Raw genomic sequence first — 20,269 nt, forward strand, 5'->3', positions numbered from 1 at the left:
TGAAACACTTAGTAATTGCCTAGCTGTGTAACCTTGGACAAATCACTTAACCCCACTGCCATAAATAAATAAAAAAAATTTTAAGAAGCTAATTAGATGAACTCTCATGTCCCTTATAGCCCTTTAGTCTCTCATCCTAGATTTCCTGTACTTTCTTGGATTGCTAGACCTCTTCTGGCATCTACGTATTATTGATCAGATAAACTTCCATTGAGTTTTGAGAACATTCATTTTCAAATGAATTTTTAAAAGCTATTAGGTTGAGAATGAGGCAGATAAACTATCAATTTGCTTGTCAAAACAACCAGATGCTGGAATCACTGTCGTTGCTAAGCAATGATTTAAACATTTCATTTAACTCTATACAATTGCACTGTAACAAACTATGTAACTTGTGGAAGAGGTCTGGAAAAATAAAAATGCTCCAGAGATTTAAATGACTATTACTTGCAAACTTCCTTCAAATTGTTTAGGTAGTTTGAAGCAGCTTTAGGAAATGCTAGAAATTGTAGAGGGTGCAAAATGAGTCAGATAAGTCATTGCTAAGAATTTTAGGGATTCTGATTTTTCATTATTAATATCTTTCTTGCCTATGAATATAGTATGTCCTGAAGAATTGGTGTTGATGTTTTGTTATAAAATAACTTTTTGAGTTAAGATCTTTTATTTTCTAGGGGTCTTTTATTGAATTTTGTAATAGGTAATATGAAAAATAGTAACTTATTTAATGGCAAACTTAACTTGGTTTAATATCCTACTAAGCAATGAGCGCAATAGAATTTCATTTTAATATCTTATTGCTACTCTCTTTTCCATACAACTATTGCCAGCTGGAATGCCTGGTTCCCCTAGTGCCTACCATAATAGTGCCTTGCACGTAGTATTTATAAATTAATTAGATAATTCATGATATGAATCAGGCATCAGCTGGGACTTAGATTGGCTTGGAATTCTCAGTGTATTGGTATTGGTCATAAAGATAAATAATAATACAAGGGATGTATAGGGAATATTTTACATTAAATGATCCCCAACAAGAGTAAGCTACTTTACAAATTTTGAGTGATTTTAACATAAATAAAACTTCATGAAAGACTTCCTATTGATGATAATTTATTCTTTCAGGAGCTACCATTGTAAAGTGCTCTAAGAAGATTGATAGTGAAGAGAAACCAAGAGCAACGTTGATTATCTGTCCTCTTTCTGTTTTAAGCAATTGGATTGTAAGTTTTATTTCTACATCTTAAAATTTTCTAATAATGAAGTTCACTTGTAAGTCATACTCTTTGTCTTAGGGTAAGAAATATACTGATCATGATTTGGAAGGAAAGTACCAATTCTGTTACTAGTTTACTTGTAATTCACAATTTTGCTGAATAGGCACTTCAATCTAAGCCAAAAAAAAATAAAAAAAAGGAAAGATACCTATTTATTTTTTAGGATGAATAAACCTCTTAAGTGCACTTGACAAACTATTCATCACAAAGTCCGAAAAGAGATTTCTCAGAAGCCAAAGTAAAACATTAAAGGAAGTGTTATTATCTATGGGATACCATTGACATTGAAAAGCTTGTGACCCTGGGCAGTCACTTCACTTTTGCCCCAGTTGCCTCATTTGAAAAATGGAGATGATAACACCTCCCTTGGTTGTTGTGAGGATAAAATGAAATGATTAAGTGCTTTTGCAAAGATTTACTTCTTATATCATCAGTATAGTGAGTGAGGACTGAGAAAAGGTCTTTGGATTTTCTGGAATGTGGTCAAGAAAATATTATTAGTAGAGAATAGGACAGAAATAAACCAAGTTAGAGGTAATTGAGGATAGGCAATGATGATTTTAGACCTCAGAAATTTCCCCCTTTTTTGTTTTTTAATTGAAAAATGTTCTATTAAGAATGATGCTTTGGGGGGCAGCTACCTAAGGTGGTGCAGTGGATAGAGTACCAGCTTTGGAGTCAGGAAGACCCTTAGACACTTAGTAATTGCCTAGCTGTGTGACCTTGGGCAAGTCACTTAATGCTGTTGCCTTAAAAAAATAAAAAATTTTTTAAAAGTTTTATATATTATATATATATATATATACATATATATGTATATATATACACACACACTAATTCACTCTTCATTTCTCTTGAGTTTTCTCTGCTTATAGTTTCTTAAATTTTGGCATGCAATATTTTAATTGCATTTTTTAAGTACTATTTTAAGTACTAAATTTTGTCTTTGGCCTTTTAAAAAACTTACCATCTTTATATTTAGTATGTTCCTCTTTTAAAGCAGAGAAAAAATTGATAGTTGTAAAAATTTTCAGAGAATTGTATGAAAGTTTTTATAACTATTATTTTATTCTTTTCCCATTATAATTAGTAATTAGTTGACAAAAGCCAAAATGATATTTTTTCTGCATTCCCTTTTTCTCTTTGTCTTTATTAAACTTAACTCTTCATATATGCTCAAGGGAAAGAGATGTACTCTTGGCAACTGCTGAGTGCTACTTTAGAGGAGGGGGTAGTGGAGACTTAGTGGTGCTCTGTTTTTTCCCTTTTTCTGCAATTGTGCATATGTAACAGTTCATTTGTGATACTGCTATCTTCTGTTATAGCCCAATACTGGGCTGATATTAGCCAGAGAAGAGCAGGCGATTTTCTCTGACTTTGCGGGTTGGGCTAATGAGTTGTTTCTAAAAAATTAGTGGTGATTTTATTTCTATTCCAGTTTTCAAAATCCTCTCCCTAGTAAAAGGTCAAAGAAATTGAACAGTTTTAAGGGGAATTGTAACTATAAATGACCACATGAAAACATGCTTTATGTTAAAATAGTGAGAGATGGAAATTTCAACTATCCTTGAAGTTTTTATCTCAGCAGATAAATTTACAAAGATGACAAATGTTGGTAGCAATACATCTTAGAACATGAGCATGCTCTATGAAAATTGTTGGTGGACCTCTGAAGGGGGTTCACTCAACTTCAGAATTTCAGTTTTGAATTTTCCAAGAAAATACTTTCTCTTGAATTCCTTTACTGGTCATATATGTCAGAGGAAGTAAAAGATTGAACCAAAATCACATGTATCAAAATAAACATAATATACTCCATGAAAGTGGAGATTTGGAAGCAAGGTTAAGTGCCCATCCATTTAAGGAATGACTGAAAAAAATTGTAGTATGTGAATATAATGGAATATTATCAGGCAATAAGAAACGAGGGATTCAGAGAAGAAATAGGAAGATCTGTATAAACTGATTTCAAGTGAAATAAGTAGACTTAAGAGAACAATATACAGAGACTACAACCTTGTAACTAAAAAGATAAATCATCTGGGTAATTTAAAGGGCAGTGAAGGTACTGGAGAACAGATAATGATGTATAATTTCTCTTCCTGTGTGACAGAATGGCAAAGAACTTAATTTTCTTTCTTTGCTACAAGAAAGATTTTTGCTTTCTGGTAAAGGTTTGAAATGACTGTTTTGTAATATTAAAAGATGTTAATAAGATTTTTAAAAAGATAAGTATCAAGCTTAGTGTTATGTTCACTGATTAAAATCACTTTCTCTTTTAGGACCAGTTTGGACAACATATAAAATCAGATGTGCACTTGAATTTATATGTTTACTATGGTCCTGATCGCAGCAAAGACCCTGCCTTGCTTTCAAAACAGGATATTGTATTGACTACATATAATATTTTAACTTATGATTATGGAGTAAGTATGTTTGAAATTGTTCTATTTTTCAATGTTGATTACTTTTTTAATCACACTAATAAATACTTATATTAGCAATTTAATAAAGAGAATATCTGGAATTTTTTAATGGATTTATAGATAGGCAGTTTCCTAGTATTTCTAGAAAATTGAATGTTTTCCCAAAGACAGATTTAAAATTTTATATTTTAATAAATTATATTAGAAAAATTGAAATTCTGTCAAGGATTACACTTTGAGACCTAAAATAGGGTGATTTTGCTATGCCCAGTAATTTATTGACAATTTCAATAATATACCTGGCTATTTTGCTACAGTTTTTTCTTTAGTTCATTTTTAATGAGGTCATATCAGTAGTTGATATGAGCTATTATAATTTATTTCAGAGCAGAGGGGATAGCCCATTACACAAAATAAGGTGGCTGAGAGTAATTCTGGATGAAGGCCATACCATACGAAATCCAAATGCTCAGCAAACAAAAGCTGCGTTGGATCTGGATGCTGAAAGACGATGGGTACTGACAGGTAACAGCATTTATCAAAATTCAATTTAGTCACTTTTTAAAACTTTAAACTTTAGAAAATAAGTGGAAAATTGTAGGAAGTTTCAGGCATATGTAGGAGATGCTTCCTATAGCAGTTATTTCCTATAGGCTTTGGCATATTCCTAGAAAATTTCATATTAAATAATAACCATGTGCATCACAATTCAAAATTACATAATTAAAAACCAGAATTTTTTTTGAAAAAATGTTAGGGGCTCAGTATTTTTTTTTTGTTTATTTTGTACCATTTTATTACTGATTAAAAGATTGAAAAGAGTAGAAGACAAGATGTTCTGTTTGCTGGTCTAATTAAAGCACTTTTGATGAGGAACTATGTTGAACCTATTGACTACAATAAGAATTTTATTATTTGTTACTGTCTCTTATATTATGAAACATAATTTAAAATTTGGGAGATGCCCAAAGTATAGGAAGATTCTCTTTGAAGTTCTAAAGATGCTCATGAAGTTGCTGCAGTGGCTTTAAAATATATTTTAAGTTCCAGTTTACTAAAGAAATTCTGATTTTTTTTTTTTTAAGGTACTCCAATCCAGAATTCATTAAAGGACTTGTGGTCACTGCTTTCTTTTTTGAAGCTGAAGCCATTTACTGATAGAGAATGGTGGCACCGAACAATACAGCGTCCTGTCACAATGGGAGATGAGGGGGGACTTCGGTAAGCTGAATCTATATGATTAGTGAGGACTGGTGAGCCAGGGGCTATCAGTCATTCTTTTGGGGATGTTTAACTGTCCTTCCCCCTCCCAGACTCATTACTAACCATCTTTGTGTTCAATTCTTACTTTTAACCTTTTCTGGGGGCATTGAGTTTGTTGACAGACTTGCATAACTGTTGTTACATCACCTCTAGTGCCATCTGATTGATTGCTTCTAGGGTAGGGCCTTCTAGCACATCCATTGCTCTCCTGCATCAAAATGTTGACCTTTGCATGTATATGCAATTGTATACATGGGAAAGGAGGTTGAATCATGACTTCTGGATAGAGAGCTGAAAGGGAGGAGAGGAGCCATCTGTTCAGCTCCTTCATCTTACAGAGGAACCTGGACTCAACAAATTAAATGACTTGTCTAGGACTAGTTGTATGTAGAACTAGAGAGCAGAACTGGGTGGAAGTTGGGGAAAGATTTACGAGTAATATAAGGAAAGATTTTGCAGTAATTATAATTCCCTCTTTAGCTACCTTTGATAGGAAGAAAAATTCCCATCACTGAAGATCTTTAAGCAGAGACTAAGTGAGTACTTGAAGAGAGGAAAAGAAAGGGAATCAACAGGAGGAAAAGATAAGGAAAAAAGAAAAGGGGATATAAAAAAAGATAATAGAGCTGATTGTTGTCATCAGATATTTTATTGAATAGCCACAATATACTAGAATTAGGTGTCATCTCTGCTCATGAGTTCACACACACACACACACACACACACACACACACACAGACATAGCAAAACAGAGCATTTACCAAATTAGTGGCAAAAATAATATGATTTTAGAGGTGCAAATCAAGTGGAATATAGTGAAAATGATGGACGTTATATAAATAATCAAGTTACCAAAGTAAGAGATCTATATGGGATAATGTACATGTGATAGGCAATTAGAACAAGGTGGGTGAGGGGAGCCAAAATTATAGAATATAAGAAAAAAGAAGTGATAGAAAATTAGGAAAGGAGTTGAAATAGAAAAACACCTAAGCGATCAAGTCTGGAAAATAAGATGAGGTTTTGTTTTGTTTTGTTTTAAAAAATTGACCAGAACTCTTTGTAAACTCTTCAGTGACTTTGAAGTTGGTTAAAACTTCAAATAGAAATAAACTAAATGTGTATAAATTTTTACTAAGCTACATTGTATATTTTTGTTTTTTTATTTAGTTGTATATCTGAAAACAATGAGTTTTTATTTTTTATCTTTCCTAGGCGTTTACAGTCTCTAATTAAAAATATTACCCTTAGAAGAACAAAAACAAGCAAAATTAAAGGCAAACCTGTTTTGGAGTTACCAGAGCGTAAAGTATTTATTCAGCACATTACGCTTACTGACGAAGAGAGACAGATTTACCAGTCTGTAAAGAATGAAGGCAGAGCTGCGATTGGCAGGTACAGAGGAAGAAAACTAGGTTTAAAGAAAGTTTCCCCTTGAGGTTTATAAAATTATCTGGGCCTGGTAATATTAAAGGATTAAAATAAGAACTGTGCTTTTCATATTGACAGTTGAGTTAGGCTAAGAACCGAGTGAAGACAGCCTTGGACCTGGAGTCAGGAAGACCTGAGTTCAAATCCACTCATTGTGTAGACTTGGGCAAGTCTCTCAGACTCACTTTCCTCATCTATAAAATGAAAATAACAAAATTTGGGTGTGGGGGATAAAATGAGAAAATTGTAAAGTTGCCCTATTTTCCTGCCCTGATCTAGTTTGAGCATTTTTGATCAGACCCGTGATTTCAGGGGTGTAGAAAGCTCCCTGGGAGCTCCTTTGTACCTTTGCTCCTTTGCATTTAATATCCACCTTCTAGCCCATATGTGTCCTTCCTGGGACTTAAACTGAAAACTTCCTGCCTCACAGAGCATCTTCTACGCATTACATCAAGCAGCTTCTCATTTCACTTAGTGAGCATTCTCATCTCTCGAAGTTCTAATTTCAAGCCTAAATTGACTTTCTTGCAGTTTCCATGTCAAAGCAGCATGAGCTGTTAGGTGGAAAAGCCTGACTCTGGGGAGGCAAGAGCCACCTGACTGATGGGTGGGTCAGCCAAGCTCCCTGACCCCTTTTTCCTTAGCAGTGCTTGGCTTAAATGCATCCCCTGAGAAGGGGAAAGCTTTGGGGGCAAATGGAGTAACAAGCAAAAGTTCAGAGGAACTGAGTCAAGGGAGTTGGTATGAGATGAGACTGGAAATTCTGAAATGCATCCAGAACAAACTCTGTGATGTTATAATGTCTAAAAGTGAACTAAAATTATGTCATAAGAAGGAAGTGGAAGGTAGAGGAGACTTCTGACTGAAATGGATTCTGGAAAGCTCTAGTAAGTCTAGTGGAACGAATGTGGGCATCCGTTCTAGCTCTGCCGTTGTGACCTGTTGAGCACCTCACTACTTCTCTTGAGACCCATTTTATTCTCATTTGTAAAAGTGGGATTGAGATCTCTTTGAGCTCTAACTTGATGCTTATGAGGTGGCCTAAGTGATAATGAGGCCAAAGGCACAATTATGGCACTAAGTGCCTGAGGCATAATAGAGTTGGAGAATCTTTTATAAAAGGTTGAGAAAAAGAGTGAATGTGTCTGCCCTTGTGTGCTCACTTTTAGACCCCTTTTGCAAAATTTATTTGTCATTCAAGCTACATGGTTTCAAAACTTGCATTTTGACTTTCTAATAATCTTTAGGTATTTTAATGAAGGCACTGTGCTGGCACACTATGCAGATGTCTTGGGCCTTTTGCTCAGATTGAGACAATTATGTTGTCATCCTCATCTCTTTACAAATACGGCATCTTCCAGTGGTCCCTCAGGTTAGTAAATGTAATGGGGTTTACACCATTGTGGTTTTATCAAAAATACATTGTTCAGATTCAGAATTTTTGAGACTTTAGTTTTCCTTATGAAAAGCTCATTGTTTATAATGATCATTTTTCTTGAATGCATGCTAGAGCATAATATATTTGAAAAAATTTCACAGAGCCAAATTATAAGTGAAATGGTGTTACTAATGAAGTTGTCTGTTGTCACCCAAATGAACTTCTTAAGACAGTGTCAAATAGTCGAAAACTTTCTAACTTTGGATTCAGGACCTGGTTTCAAATCTTTATTACCTGCAACCATGGGCAAGTCATTTGACCCCTATGCATTTCAATTTCTCTACTTTCAGAATGAGAGGATTGTACTAAATGCTCTCGTGATCCTTTCTTGTCCTAAATCATAGGATCTACCTGTCTCTGAATTTTTCTTTAGAGTAGATTGCATATAGTGAGGTTCCTGTGCAATATATTTTGTGTACATTTATTTAGTTTTGGGGGCCACTGTTCAGTGTTGTCATATTTTCAAATTTCAATAATAGTTTCAATCTATCAAATAGAACAAAGCATGCTAAATTCATGTAAATTAGGTTTTTCAGTCATTAAAAGTAGCCATGTGTAATTTGCTTTCTGTGCCCAACTGTATTAGGAGATGATACACCGGAAGAACTACGAAAGAAGTTGATTAGCAAAATGAAGTTAATTCTGAGCTCTGGCTCAGATGAAGAATGTGCAATTTGCCTGGATTCTCTAAATATTCCTGTGATAACACATTGTGCACATGTATTTTGTAAACCATGCATCTGTCAAGTAATTCAGAATGAGCAGGTTAGTTTTTGTTTCTTTCATACTGAATTAATTATGACTGTCAAATTTCATGAAAATCTTTTTCCTAGAGAATGAAACTGTATAATTTAATTATGAGCCATTCATACTTTACTATTCTAGCAAAGTTTAGTTTAATTCAATTAAACATTAAATGCTTTGTGGAAAAAACTAGACTTGGGACATAAAAGGTTTGGATAATCTCTGTTCTCATGGAGTTTATAATTGAAAGAGAAAAAAAAAAGTTTTTTTAAAGAGATAATAAACAGTACTTACCCTGAGGTTCAAGAGAATAGTGGGGCTAAGGATGATTAGAAAATTCTTTATTCAGAGTTGATATTTAAGGTGAATTTGAAAAGGCTACACAGAAATTCATTGGATCTGAAGTAAAGGCATGGAGACAGGAAGGAGATTATTAATGTTGAGGAATAGAGTGTATTTTTATATTATCACTTTTTTTCCCCTCTCTCCCCCCAAGAGCTGTCCCTTGTAACAAATTGTATTTTTTTTATGCCCAAAAACTAAAATGGGGAAAAATTCAGCATAACTGATGAATACATCAATGTTTGAAATGTGCACTGTGTGCACTATTTGTGGTCCATTTCTGCCTTGAAAAGGGAGTAGGGTTGGAAGAGTCTTTTTACACTTCAAATTTTGAACCATCAGTGCTTTTTCTTTAGAATTTTATGACATTCACTTTTGACCTTTTTTCTATTTGTATCAAGTCATCTCTTCATGGTTTTCTACATTCATTTCATTCATCATTTCTTACAGCACAATCATCTTGCATTATATTCCATTTGCCTAGCCATTTCCCAGTCACTGAGTATCTATTTCTAATTATTTTGCAGCAACCTCTTAGGTAGTTTCCCTACTTCAAATCCATCTTTTGTCCAGTTCAGATATAGATACCTATCTTGGTGCCAAAATATTATTCTTAAAGAACAGGAATGATCTTTCCTGAAAGGTCCAATATGAACTCCTCTGTTTAGCTTTTAAAATTCTTCACAATCTTGTTTAAACTGCCTTGCTTCATTGTATATTATCACACCTCCCTTTCCATGATCTAGCCAAACCTGCCTTCTGTAGCCTTCATCTCCAGGCTGAGCGTTTGCATACTTAGCTTGTCTCCCATACCTGAAATGAGTGTATCCTTTCTCCTCATTTACCTAATCCCTTAGTCATTCAAAACTTAGCTCAAAGGCCACCTTCACCCAAATTATTCTGAGTTTTTTTGTAGATGTTTTGTATTATATTGTGCATGTGTCTTGTTTCTTTAAATAGAAATAAGCTCCTAGTGGACAAGGACGAGTTTCTTTGTATTCCCAGCACCTTGTATCAAGCTGGTACCCACAAAATGTTTGTTTGACCTTAATAGAGATATCTTTTAGGTAGGTATTATAGAGAATGATTTCTGGTATGCACAATAGCTGACATGTAGAGCTTTTTTTGTTTGCAAAGCATTATTTATAATCATCATTTGAACTTCAAAAAAAAACGGTACTGAGATAGGTACTGTAAGTTTTGTCTTTGTTTTAGCTGAAGAAACAGGCTTAGGTTAATGCCTTGCTTATGATCCTCCACTTAGTAATACAGAAACTGGAATTTGAACACGGGTCCCTTGGGACTCCCCAGTCTGTCAGTCTTTGTACTGTACCATATTGACAGTGGAAAACAGGGGAGTGAGGTCCTTGTGAAGAGGTGGAGCAAGCCAGAAGTACAACAAGAATGGTGTCTCTGAGGCAGGAATGGAAGGGATTCACAAAATGAGTTTATGTCAAATGTCTGGTGAAGGACTGCTGAGAGGAATAAGCGAAGCATACTGGAGTGGGGCTGCAGAGTGGAGAAAGAATGGATGTGGATGCATTTTCAAAAAATTCTGGTCTGATTGCTTAGTGGCCCTCTTAGTTTTCAGAGGCATTAGTCTCTATTCAATTAATCAAAGTTTAATCAGAAAAATGATGGTTAGCAATGTCCTTGCAAATGGTTCTTTTAGCCAGACTTGTGAATTACAAGCATTTGCTCAACAAAATTTGATCTTATAGTTTAAAATAAAATTGTGTACATTCCTTAGTAGGTTTTAGTAATAACACAATACTTCCATTTGAATGAAAAAATGTGTGATTTAAACAAGATTTCTTTTCCTTGGGGGGAAAAATGTTTTTTATTGAGTAAGCTATAACAAACAGGTTAGAACTTTCAGTACTCTAGTTATTGTAAAAATTGAGTTTTTGAATTCTGGACTAGCCTGTGAAATTTACTTGAGTCCACCCCATATTTCTGCTACAAGCTGTTTTGCCCCCCCCCCCACTAACATAATATTTTTATCTTCATATAAATGCTAAATATTCAGTTCTCAGAGAAACCACCTCCAGGGCTTAACAAAAAGGGGAAGAGGGATAGTGTTAAAATACCTTTATCTCATGTTAGTGTTTAAAATACCTTTATCTCATGTTCAGGATCTCAATTACTTGTTTTACAGCCAAATGCTAAGTGCCCTTTGTGCAGAAATGACTTAAGATCAGAGAATTTGGTAGAATGTCCTCCAGAAGAATTGAACTGTGGCACTGAGAAAAAGACAGATCTCGAATGGGTGTCCAGTTCAAAGGTAATTATCAACGACTTTGTTAAATGTATTACGTATACACAAAAGCATTGGTATTTAGTTCATTTGCACTTGAACTAGTAGATTAGTAGAGTTTTCATTTATAGGTAGTGGGGGGGTGAGTTTATTTTTTGGTGGAGAAAGACATAAGTTATTGTACTTTAGATTTCAGATATTACCTTCTAAGAAGTAAAACAGTGAAGAGAAGTTCATTGATATGTAATTATTCTCAGTTTCAGTTTTTATGCTTACTGATATATTTTTGATTAAAGAGAAAGTTAATGAAAGTTAATTTAATGAAATATTAGACATTGGGGAGTTTTTAAGATTAGAATGAATATCAAAGATCTTTGTGTCTCCCATTTGTAATTAAAGCATCAAACTTTCAGAGTAATTTTAATAGCATAATTTTTACCAGTTCAGAGTGAAATTTGATGGGTTACATACAATTTTGTTTTTTCAGATCAATGCTCTAATGCATGCTTTGATTGACTTAAGAAAGAAGAACCCCCAAATCAAAAGTTTAGTTGTTTCTCAATTCACAACTTTCCTGTCTTTATTAGAAACACCACTTAAGTAAGTTGAACAGTGTTTATCACTTTGAGTAAAAAGATTTTAAGTGTTTTGCTATATGAAATTTGTATCCAAAAGGCAGAGTATTACCTTTTGTACCCATTTTGTAATTTTTTTTCCCTTTCAACTTTTGTACAACTTATAATTAGGATCTTTTTGGTAACAACATAAAATATTGTTTAAAATTATGAACTTATCAGAAAAGCTATGAGTGCAAATGATTATTTGACTGTTGTTAATAACAACCTAGTAAATCTGTTTCTCAATTTTGTTAAAGAGCATCTGGATTTGTGTTTACTCGTTTGGATGGCTCCATGGCCCAGAAGAAGAGAGTTGAGTCCATTCAGTGTTTCCAGAAAACTGAAGCAGGATCTCCTACAATAATGCTTCTTTCTCTAAAAGCTGGTGGAGTTGGTTTGAATCTCTGTGCAGCCTCTCGAGTATTTTTAATGGATCCAGTAAGTAATCTGGAGATCTACATCTCAGGGACATTTTTGAACAGAATGACAGAAGGAACATCAAATATTTTTATTGAGATGTTAATAATGATACTTTTCATTATAGAATGACTATTTTCACCATATGTTACTTGAGGACCTCGGGTATTAAGTACCTGATTGCATTCCTAGCATTAACACACAGTGCCTGAGACAAAACAACTTTAATAAATGCATGTTGACTAGTTAGTGGTTTAGGAAGCAGACAAAGATAATCCAATGTTTCATCCAAGTCACATAGCTGTGAATTGGCAGGTTAAATCAAACAACTCTTAAAGAGTTTTTAAATGACTGATGGAAGCAAAAGTAAATTCAGAGGTGAGGAGGGGCTTTACAGGAGTTTTATCATTTATAGAAAAAAAAACTTGATTGAACTAGAATTCTTTAGATGAGTTCTGATTTAATGGAATTTTTGAAACTAACCTTAACCATCACAAACCCTTTTTTTGTTCTCAGTGCCACAGATTACAAGCTTTAATGCATTGTAGAGGTTATTTAGTCCCCCCCCCCCCAAAAAAAAAGAAACCTGAGACCTAAAGAGGTGGTGGTACCTTGCTTGTTTGCATTGAGGTGTGGTGAATAGGATTTTGGACTTAGGACTTAAATATATAATAATATAATATATCAGAAATATTATATAAATATATCTATCTCTATATATAGATATATAGATATATAAAATAATAGGAGAAGCTGACATTTATATAATACTCAAACACTTTGGGAAGTACATTATACAGATAATTGTCTCTGGAAAGTGAGGAAACTGAGGAGGATTGAGTAATGATGTCCCAGGTTACACAGGTGAGGTTTACCTCCAGCATCACTGCATCCTTGGCATAGAGCTGGATCCCTTCACCTACTGCCTCACTGAGATCCATTTTATCTGTGAGAATCAGAATTCTTTTTTTTTTTTAAGTGTTTGTAAGGCCAATGGGGTTAAGTGGCTTGCCCAAGGCCACACAGCTAGGTAATTATTAAGTGTCTGAGGCTGGATTTGAACTCAGGTACTCCTGGCTCCAGGGCCAGTGCTCTGTCCACTGCACCACCTAGCTGCCCCTGAGAATCAGAATTCTTAAAATGATCTCATCTTGAACTTCTTCACTTTTAATTTTTCAACCTCATTCCATTCTTCTGGTCCTTTAGCTTCTCTGCTGTTTTAAATAGCAGCAATAAGAAATCTTACAGGCTTAGTGGTCATGACAGGGATGGTAAAACAATCTTCCTGTCAACAACATGATCACTTGTATAGGGTGATAGAGTAATGAACCTGCATTGGCTATGTTTGAAGTACTCCGTTATATCTTCTCAACCTTGGATCATCAAGTCACCAACCCTCTTTCTCTGACTCTTGGGTATTGAACAATACCAGAGAAAATGACAATGACACTCTGCCCTTGGTCCATCTTATGTATTGTTTTTAGTGTAAGTATAAAGTCAAATGATACAGTTTCTTTAACATGTATAGTGAATATATTTTAATTTTTGATGCAGAGATTTAAAATACTGTTGATGTGATCATTGATTATTGATGTATTTTTAAGATACAAAAGTTGAAAAGAATGGATTAAATATTTTTTCATCCTATTATGTATTGGAAACTAAATTTTTTAAAATTTATTTGATCATGTTTTTGTTAAAATCATCAATATTGAGTTTATTTTATCTGGCAGAATTTGATTTGGCACATATTTTAATGGAAAATAATTTCAAAATTCCATTAAATCAGAACTCATCTAAAGAATTCTAGTTCAGTCATGTATTTTTTTCTTTATATGATACAGGATTCCAAAATTATGTAAGGAAAATCATCTTTGACAATATTTTTTTTAAAAAATCACAAAATTGTTTTGATTTTCTTAATTGCCTAGCCACCTAAAATATTCTATTTACCTTTTTACACCAAAACATCCTTCAGAAAATATAGTTCCTAAAGTTCTTTTGTGTTCTTATTGAACTTTAAGATAGATGCATATAATCTGAGGTTTGCTGAGAAAGTGTGGAAAGTTAAGTGCATCAGATAAAAATGAGACATCAATTTTGTAATTTATCTAGAAAAACGTTGTCAAACTTGTAAGCTTCCAAATCATCCAGAACCAAATTAAAATCTAATTGGCAAATGTTTAACAAAATATATAAAAATATAATACAATATAGATAATGTTAATTTTTGGTTTTTCTGAGCCAATATGTGACTTACAGGGATCCTTTTCTATTTGAGTTTGACACCACTGAGCTGCAAAACTAGTTTAAAGAGAAACAATTTCAGCCTGGGTTTATCTAACTCAGAGATATAGTAAATTCAATATTTGGCCGTAGTATTTTTAAATTCATAGACAAAATTAAGAAACAAGCGAAAGAGAGATCTCTATTTTGACTTTAAAATTTCTTCCAAAGAAGAATGAGGAGATAATAACAGAAAAAAAGGCAAATAGATTTCTATTACTGTTCTAAAGGGAACTCTCCAACTAAATTGTAGCAATAAAAGCAAAAACTGAACCCAAAAAGGGGGTGTCCACAAGCTAAATACAGATTGGGAAATCTCACCAAACACCCATCCAAAATGTTTATTAGTAGTTAATGAAGCCTAGCTTTTTAAAAGAGTATAATATGCTTTTCCTAATTATGTCCCTTAGAAAGATTATGTGTTTATGTAAATATGCATACATACTTTCATATGCCATGTATAAAAATAGACAAAACTGCTTTGCATATTAACAGATTTAAAAGGTCAATTATAAGAGAATTCATCAGAGTAGAACAGTAACACAGTCCTCAGATTATAACCTAAGAAATGCCATATTGTCTCAGCCCTGCTCTCTCCAGTTTGTTTTCTGGTGTGGGCACCTTGTGATGTTTTGTGGAAAGCTATGCTGTGTCTTTGGGGAGAAGCCACCAGACACCCCACCCCACCCCATCTGTCAGTCCTGCTTCTAAAGTCTTGGGCATACTGACATGACTAGATATGATCACATGCTCTTAGAGAGCAGCACCTGGAGCCAGGAGGCCCCTGCGCTGTGGGATGCAATGCTGGAAGGCTCCCTCACCTCTGCAGTGTCCTGATATGCTCAAAAAGGATGAGAATCTGTTGTCTAGATGAGGGGATGAGAAACAAGGGCTATTCATTCAAACAAAAAAATCCCTTCAGACTACAATATTAATTTAAAATATTTCCCAGTTACAGTTTTAATCTAGTTCAGCATGCACTTGGGTGTTGTGGGCTATGTTTGACAACTTTGATCTACCTGCACCACTTTTTTTTTGCGAGGCAAATGGGGTTAAGTGGCTTGCCCAAGGCCACACAGCTAGGTAATTTTTAAGTGTCTGAGACCGGATTTGAACCCAGGTACTCCTGACTCCAGGGCCGGTGCTTATCCACTACGCCACCTAGGCGTCCCATAAAAGGGGGCGGGCACCACATTTCTTCATCAAACTATTCTCTCTCTAAAACCTAGAACTTTTAAAATTCCTTTGGTCCCATGCCTTTGCTTTTAACCTTTCCTTTTTTTTTTTTTTACTTCTACTGACCTTTTTTCTACTTAACTATAGTTATTTAATAGTAGATGTAAAGTGATTTGCAAACCTTTAAATTCAAAGCATTACACAGTGTCCTTTACCCATGAGTTAACAATTCAGTATACACAACAATTTTTGTCAGATAACAGAAACAATAGTAGTTGGATACTGGAGAGTAATGTGCTAGAATTCTAGCATTAGAGCAGGTATTGCAGAAGGGCTGGAGTTTGAATTTGACCTTGAAAGATGGGTAGGAAAGGAAAAATATATTGACAGTGATTAGAACAAGCAAGTCTTAAAAACATCTTCTTACCAGGCCTGGAATCCTGCTGCTGAAGATCAGTGCTTTGACAGATGCCACCGCCTTGGCCAGAAGCAGGAAGTGATCATTACAAAGGTCTGTCTGTCTCTGTCTTATTGTTTCATTACATCCACTGTTTTCAGAGGCTCAGAATAGCCTTTTATTTTAGCGTGGTGCCCTGAATTATGGCTCTTGGACTGTTGACAGACCTCATAGTTGCAATTTGTTTTCTACCCTTAAGGCTGAGTACTTAGTGGATAGCAAGGAGTTAAATAATTCTCAACTTCCTAATTATGACATCATGAATAGAATAAGTAGAAAGAATAGTAATTCCCTGTTTCTCCAATTACTATGATGTTATTATGTGAAGTTATAGGATCACAGATCTAGAACTGGGAGGAAACTTCATAGGCCACCTAGTCAGGCCACTCCCTCCCCCATTTTTCATCTGAGGAGTGAGGCCCCCAAGTGGAAGGAATTGGCTTAAGGTCACATAGCTAATGGGGAAGAGATAGGATTTGCCCAAGTCTGATTCCAGAGCCAGTTCTTTCCTCATACCATGCTGCTTTCCTTGCCTTTATGATGTGTGGCTTAAAACTCTGTAGCATGAGAAATTAGTTTTTTACAATAGAAAATGTTTCCCCAATTTTTGAAAGTATAATTTCATTGTTTCTCGGATTGACTATGGGAGCTTCAGAGTTGGATTGCATGTTTGCCTTAGAGTCACCATTTTGAGGCAACAGTGGAAAATTTGAAAAAGAACCTTCAGTATTTTGTTTTCATGTTAATGCATTTAATAAGTGGTTTTAAAAATCCTTGTTTGTTTTCATTTTTTAAAGTTCATTGTGAAGGACTCTGTGGAAGAAAATATGCTGAAAATACAGAACAAAAAGAGGGAACTTGCTGCAGGAGCCTTTGGAACCAAAAAGCCTAATGCTAGTGAGATGAAGCAAGCCAAAATTAATGAAATCAAAACTTTAATTGATTTGTAATTTGTATGGTTTTAGACCAGGTGAGTCAAATACAGATTTACAAAATCTTTGGAAGAGGTGATTTGGAGTCTTCGATTTGTGTCTTTTTTTTAAAGAGGTACAGGACATCTTCATTAGTGACAAGATAATTGAAATGTTATCTCTTCTGAATCTGAACTTGTTCTTAATGATAGTTCACATAGCAATAAGTACTACTGTGTACAGTGACCTAAAATAATTTTATGGAAGAGAATTACTTTAGTATTCTGCTTTCATAATACTATTCCTGAGTATTCTTAAACTAATTCTCACCAGGTACACAGCCTTTTTTGACAAAATGTCAGGCCTTTTACACTTCTTGAGCAAATAAGTTGTTTTCTATGTTGACCACTTATGGTTGTTCACTTCAGTCTCTGTGCTTTTTTGATGAAATAGATTCAAATACACTTCCTAAATTTAATTCCCAAGATTGAAAAATACATAGAATGTGAAGTGAATTGATTCATTGGTACTTTATTCCAATGCAGTTCTTGCATTCAGAACCAAATTACATGAGAGGCCAAAACTTTGGGTCAACAGCTTAATTTTATGTAGTTAAAAAAAATTTAGAAACTGTGTTATAGCAGTACATTCCCCAGTATAGTCAAGTAGCACTATATAAAATGTTTAAAATATATCTTGGTACTTAGGTTATAACATACAGGGAAAAAAAATCATTCCACCTTATTTGATTTGACAATTTAAATTATGGAAATGCTTAAAATAGACATTTCTGTAAGTAGATAATTTTCACTCATGAAGCTTTTTTGAAAAATAACTTTGTAAATTTTTATAATTTCCAAGTCTGCTTGAAATAAAATTGCAATTTGTTGGGTGGATGGTTGAACTAGATGACCTATAAGTCCATTCACCTCCAAGGTTCTGTGATTCTATTACATCTTGCTCCTGATTCATAATATATTTCTTGTGCATGTTCTTAACATCAGAATATTTGGAAACTTTAAGAATTCATTCTCATATGCCCATATAGAAAATATGCCCATAGAAACCCAATCATCTTTATTACTTTGTTAATTAAAAAAACTATGAATAGTTGTCACAGAATCCCAGATAATCCTCTGAGTGCTATTTTAAAAAAAATACAAATTCATTGATCAGGTGGAAATTGTTTAGAGAATGTACTTTTTTTAAATAAGATGCAGCATCAATAACTGTGAGAAAAAGATTCATTTTTGGTACAGATGTAAAAGCACCTTAGATTTTACTTATAGTATTTGGTGTCACCTGACTAAAAAGCAAGGAAGATTACAGGCAGAAGGTTAGAAATAAATCTTCCCTAAAGCCTAAATTTAGAATTGACTCATGTGTCAGGTATGCTGGCAGCTAAGCTTGCATTATCCTATGTAGTTTCTTTTACCGTTGGTAACAGCAATTGATTCACATCAGATGTAATTTGGAGCTCGATGACATCTCTCCCTGGGTCAGGGAAATGGGAGTTGGGGGCTGTTTCCACCAACCTTCAGGAGCAGATTGGGAAAAAGCTGTACTGATCTTTGGCCACGGAAGCTTTCCTACAGAACAAAATCGGATTGACTTGTACAACTCATTCTTCCTCCAAGTTTCTGTAAAGTTAAGAGAATTTCCTTGTCTCCTTTCCCAAACATTAGCTGAGTTTCTTTTCCCTCATTTCCAATATTTATTTTGGTGAGTTCTTTCAAAAATACAATTGTTTCCTTAATGTATTATTAAAGAAAATATGCAAACTACTTTGAAATTTGGGGATGGATCCTGGAACTTTAACTTAAGTTAGTGCTATGTTATGAGCCAGTTTGAGTTTCTGCGATAAAGAAGAAACTCACTGAATGATTTTGCTGTAAAAAGGTAGATGGCAATGCTCTATGCATTTGTAGTCTGATTGGATTTGTGTTACATTTAAAAATCAATAAAATTGTTAGAATTGATTCCATTGGCTTCTTCTGTAACTTTTCATGGTAATCCCCCCCCCCCCATGTCAATAACTATCATTAAATCTCACATTCAAGGGAAGGTAAAGACCCATTTTGCAAATCACGGAGTGAACAAAACAATCAGTGACAAGTCGAGAAAGATCACCACATTGTACAGTGTGTGACTGGGCTGGGATCCATGGTGCCCCTCAGTGAAGGTGACTCTTGGCCACTGGGTTGAGGACTACCCAGAGTCCAAAGCTACATGTCCAGATCACTCAGTCCAACTGCTTCATACTTGAGTTTCTTCTGCTTTAAGATAAGGATAGCCTGCATGCCCATTGCATTGAACCATGGGAGAATGAAAGGTGAGGGCCAGGCCCAAAGGTTTACTAGGCCTGCTCCTACCTGCAGCTGTCAGCATGGTCACTACAGGTCAGCAAGGACCCTTGCCTTTGGTACTGACCAGCTATCTGGGAAGTGAACAGGGCCAAGGGGGGTAGTGACGGAAAAGGCCTGAATTCTTGTGGATCTTTCCTTTCCTTGAGGGGGGGTGTCAGTGCATTGACACTTGTGGGTGGGAGAGCCATTTCATTTCTCTTCCTAAATCCAAGATTTATCTCATGAGAGATTGGGATTATTCATTCACCTCAAAAGAGAAATCATTTAGTTCATGAACAGAAAGGTCAAAGCAAAAGGGGAAAGGGGTTGGTTATCTAGCACCTAATGTGTTTAGAGAAAATACATTGTGACCTAGTTATTTTGTGTAGTGCTGATAGGTAAAAACCAAAATAGAATTTGTGCCAAGTCTTCTGACCTTAAAGATCAGAGACCTTGTTATTAGAAAAGGTGAATAATGTTAAATGGAGAGCAAGTGATACCTAGGTGAAAGGAATCTTCAGACAATAGTTGACTGAAATAAGTAGATTATTAAAAACTTCCAATAGATGTGAGTAATGAGGTGAGGAAGGAGTAGCTATTTCATACATAGTGATTTTTCCTATGTGATTGGTATTTTTTAATTGTTAAAAATGGAGGGGTTTTTTAAGTTGTTTTTTTTTTTTTTGCAAGGCAAATGGGGTTAAGTGGCTTGCCCAAGGCCATACGGCTAGGTAATTATCAAGTGTCTGAGACCAGATTTGAACCCAGGTACACCTGACTCCAGGGCCGGTGCTTTATCCACTGCACCACCTAGCCGCCCCTAAAAATGGAGTTTTAATAGACTGGGAAACTAAGGCATCTGTCGAATATGACTCTAATAAT

General features: G+C 34.8%; 1 protein-coding gene across 3 annotated transcripts in view; it reads left to right on the forward strand.

Annotated features, from left to right (window-relative positions):
- The window catches only part of HLTF (helicase like transcription factor), a 34,702-nt gene extending 15,681 nt beyond the window's left edge, over positions 1–19,021 (forward strand). For all 3 annotated transcript variants that reach the window (XM_074191115.1, XM_074191113.1, XM_074191114.1), the window contains 12 exons: positions 1,126–1,223; positions 3,560–3,703; positions 4,090–4,228; positions 4,789–4,924; positions 6,182–6,361; positions 7,645–7,769; positions 8,422–8,600; positions 11,080–11,205; positions 11,666–11,778; positions 12,053–12,233; positions 16,105–16,185; positions 16,929–19,021. In XM_074191115.1, the coding sequence (XP_074047216.1) occupies positions 1,126–1,223; positions 3,560–3,703; positions 4,090–4,228; positions 4,789–4,924; positions 6,182–6,361; positions 7,645–7,769; positions 8,422–8,600; positions 11,080–11,205; positions 11,666–11,778; positions 12,053–12,233; positions 16,105–16,185; positions 16,929–17,081 (1,655 nt within the window). In that variant the 3' untranslated portion in view covers positions 17,082–19,021. The remainder of the gene's footprint in view (positions 1–1,125; positions 1,224–3,559; positions 3,704–4,089; positions 4,229–4,788; positions 4,925–6,181; positions 6,362–7,644; positions 7,770–8,421; positions 8,601–11,079; positions 11,206–11,665; positions 11,779–12,052; positions 12,234–16,104; positions 16,186–16,928) is intronic.
- Positions 19,022–20,269: the final 1,248 nt, after the last annotated feature.

Source organism: Macrotis lagotis, chromosome 6 (genome assembly GCF_037893015.1).
Source record: "Macrotis lagotis isolate mMagLag1 chromosome 6, bilby.v1.9.chrom.fasta, whole genome shotgun sequence".
NCBI classification, from domain to species: domain Eukaryota; kingdom Metazoa; phylum Chordata; class Mammalia; order Peramelemorphia; family Peramelidae; genus Macrotis; species Macrotis lagotis.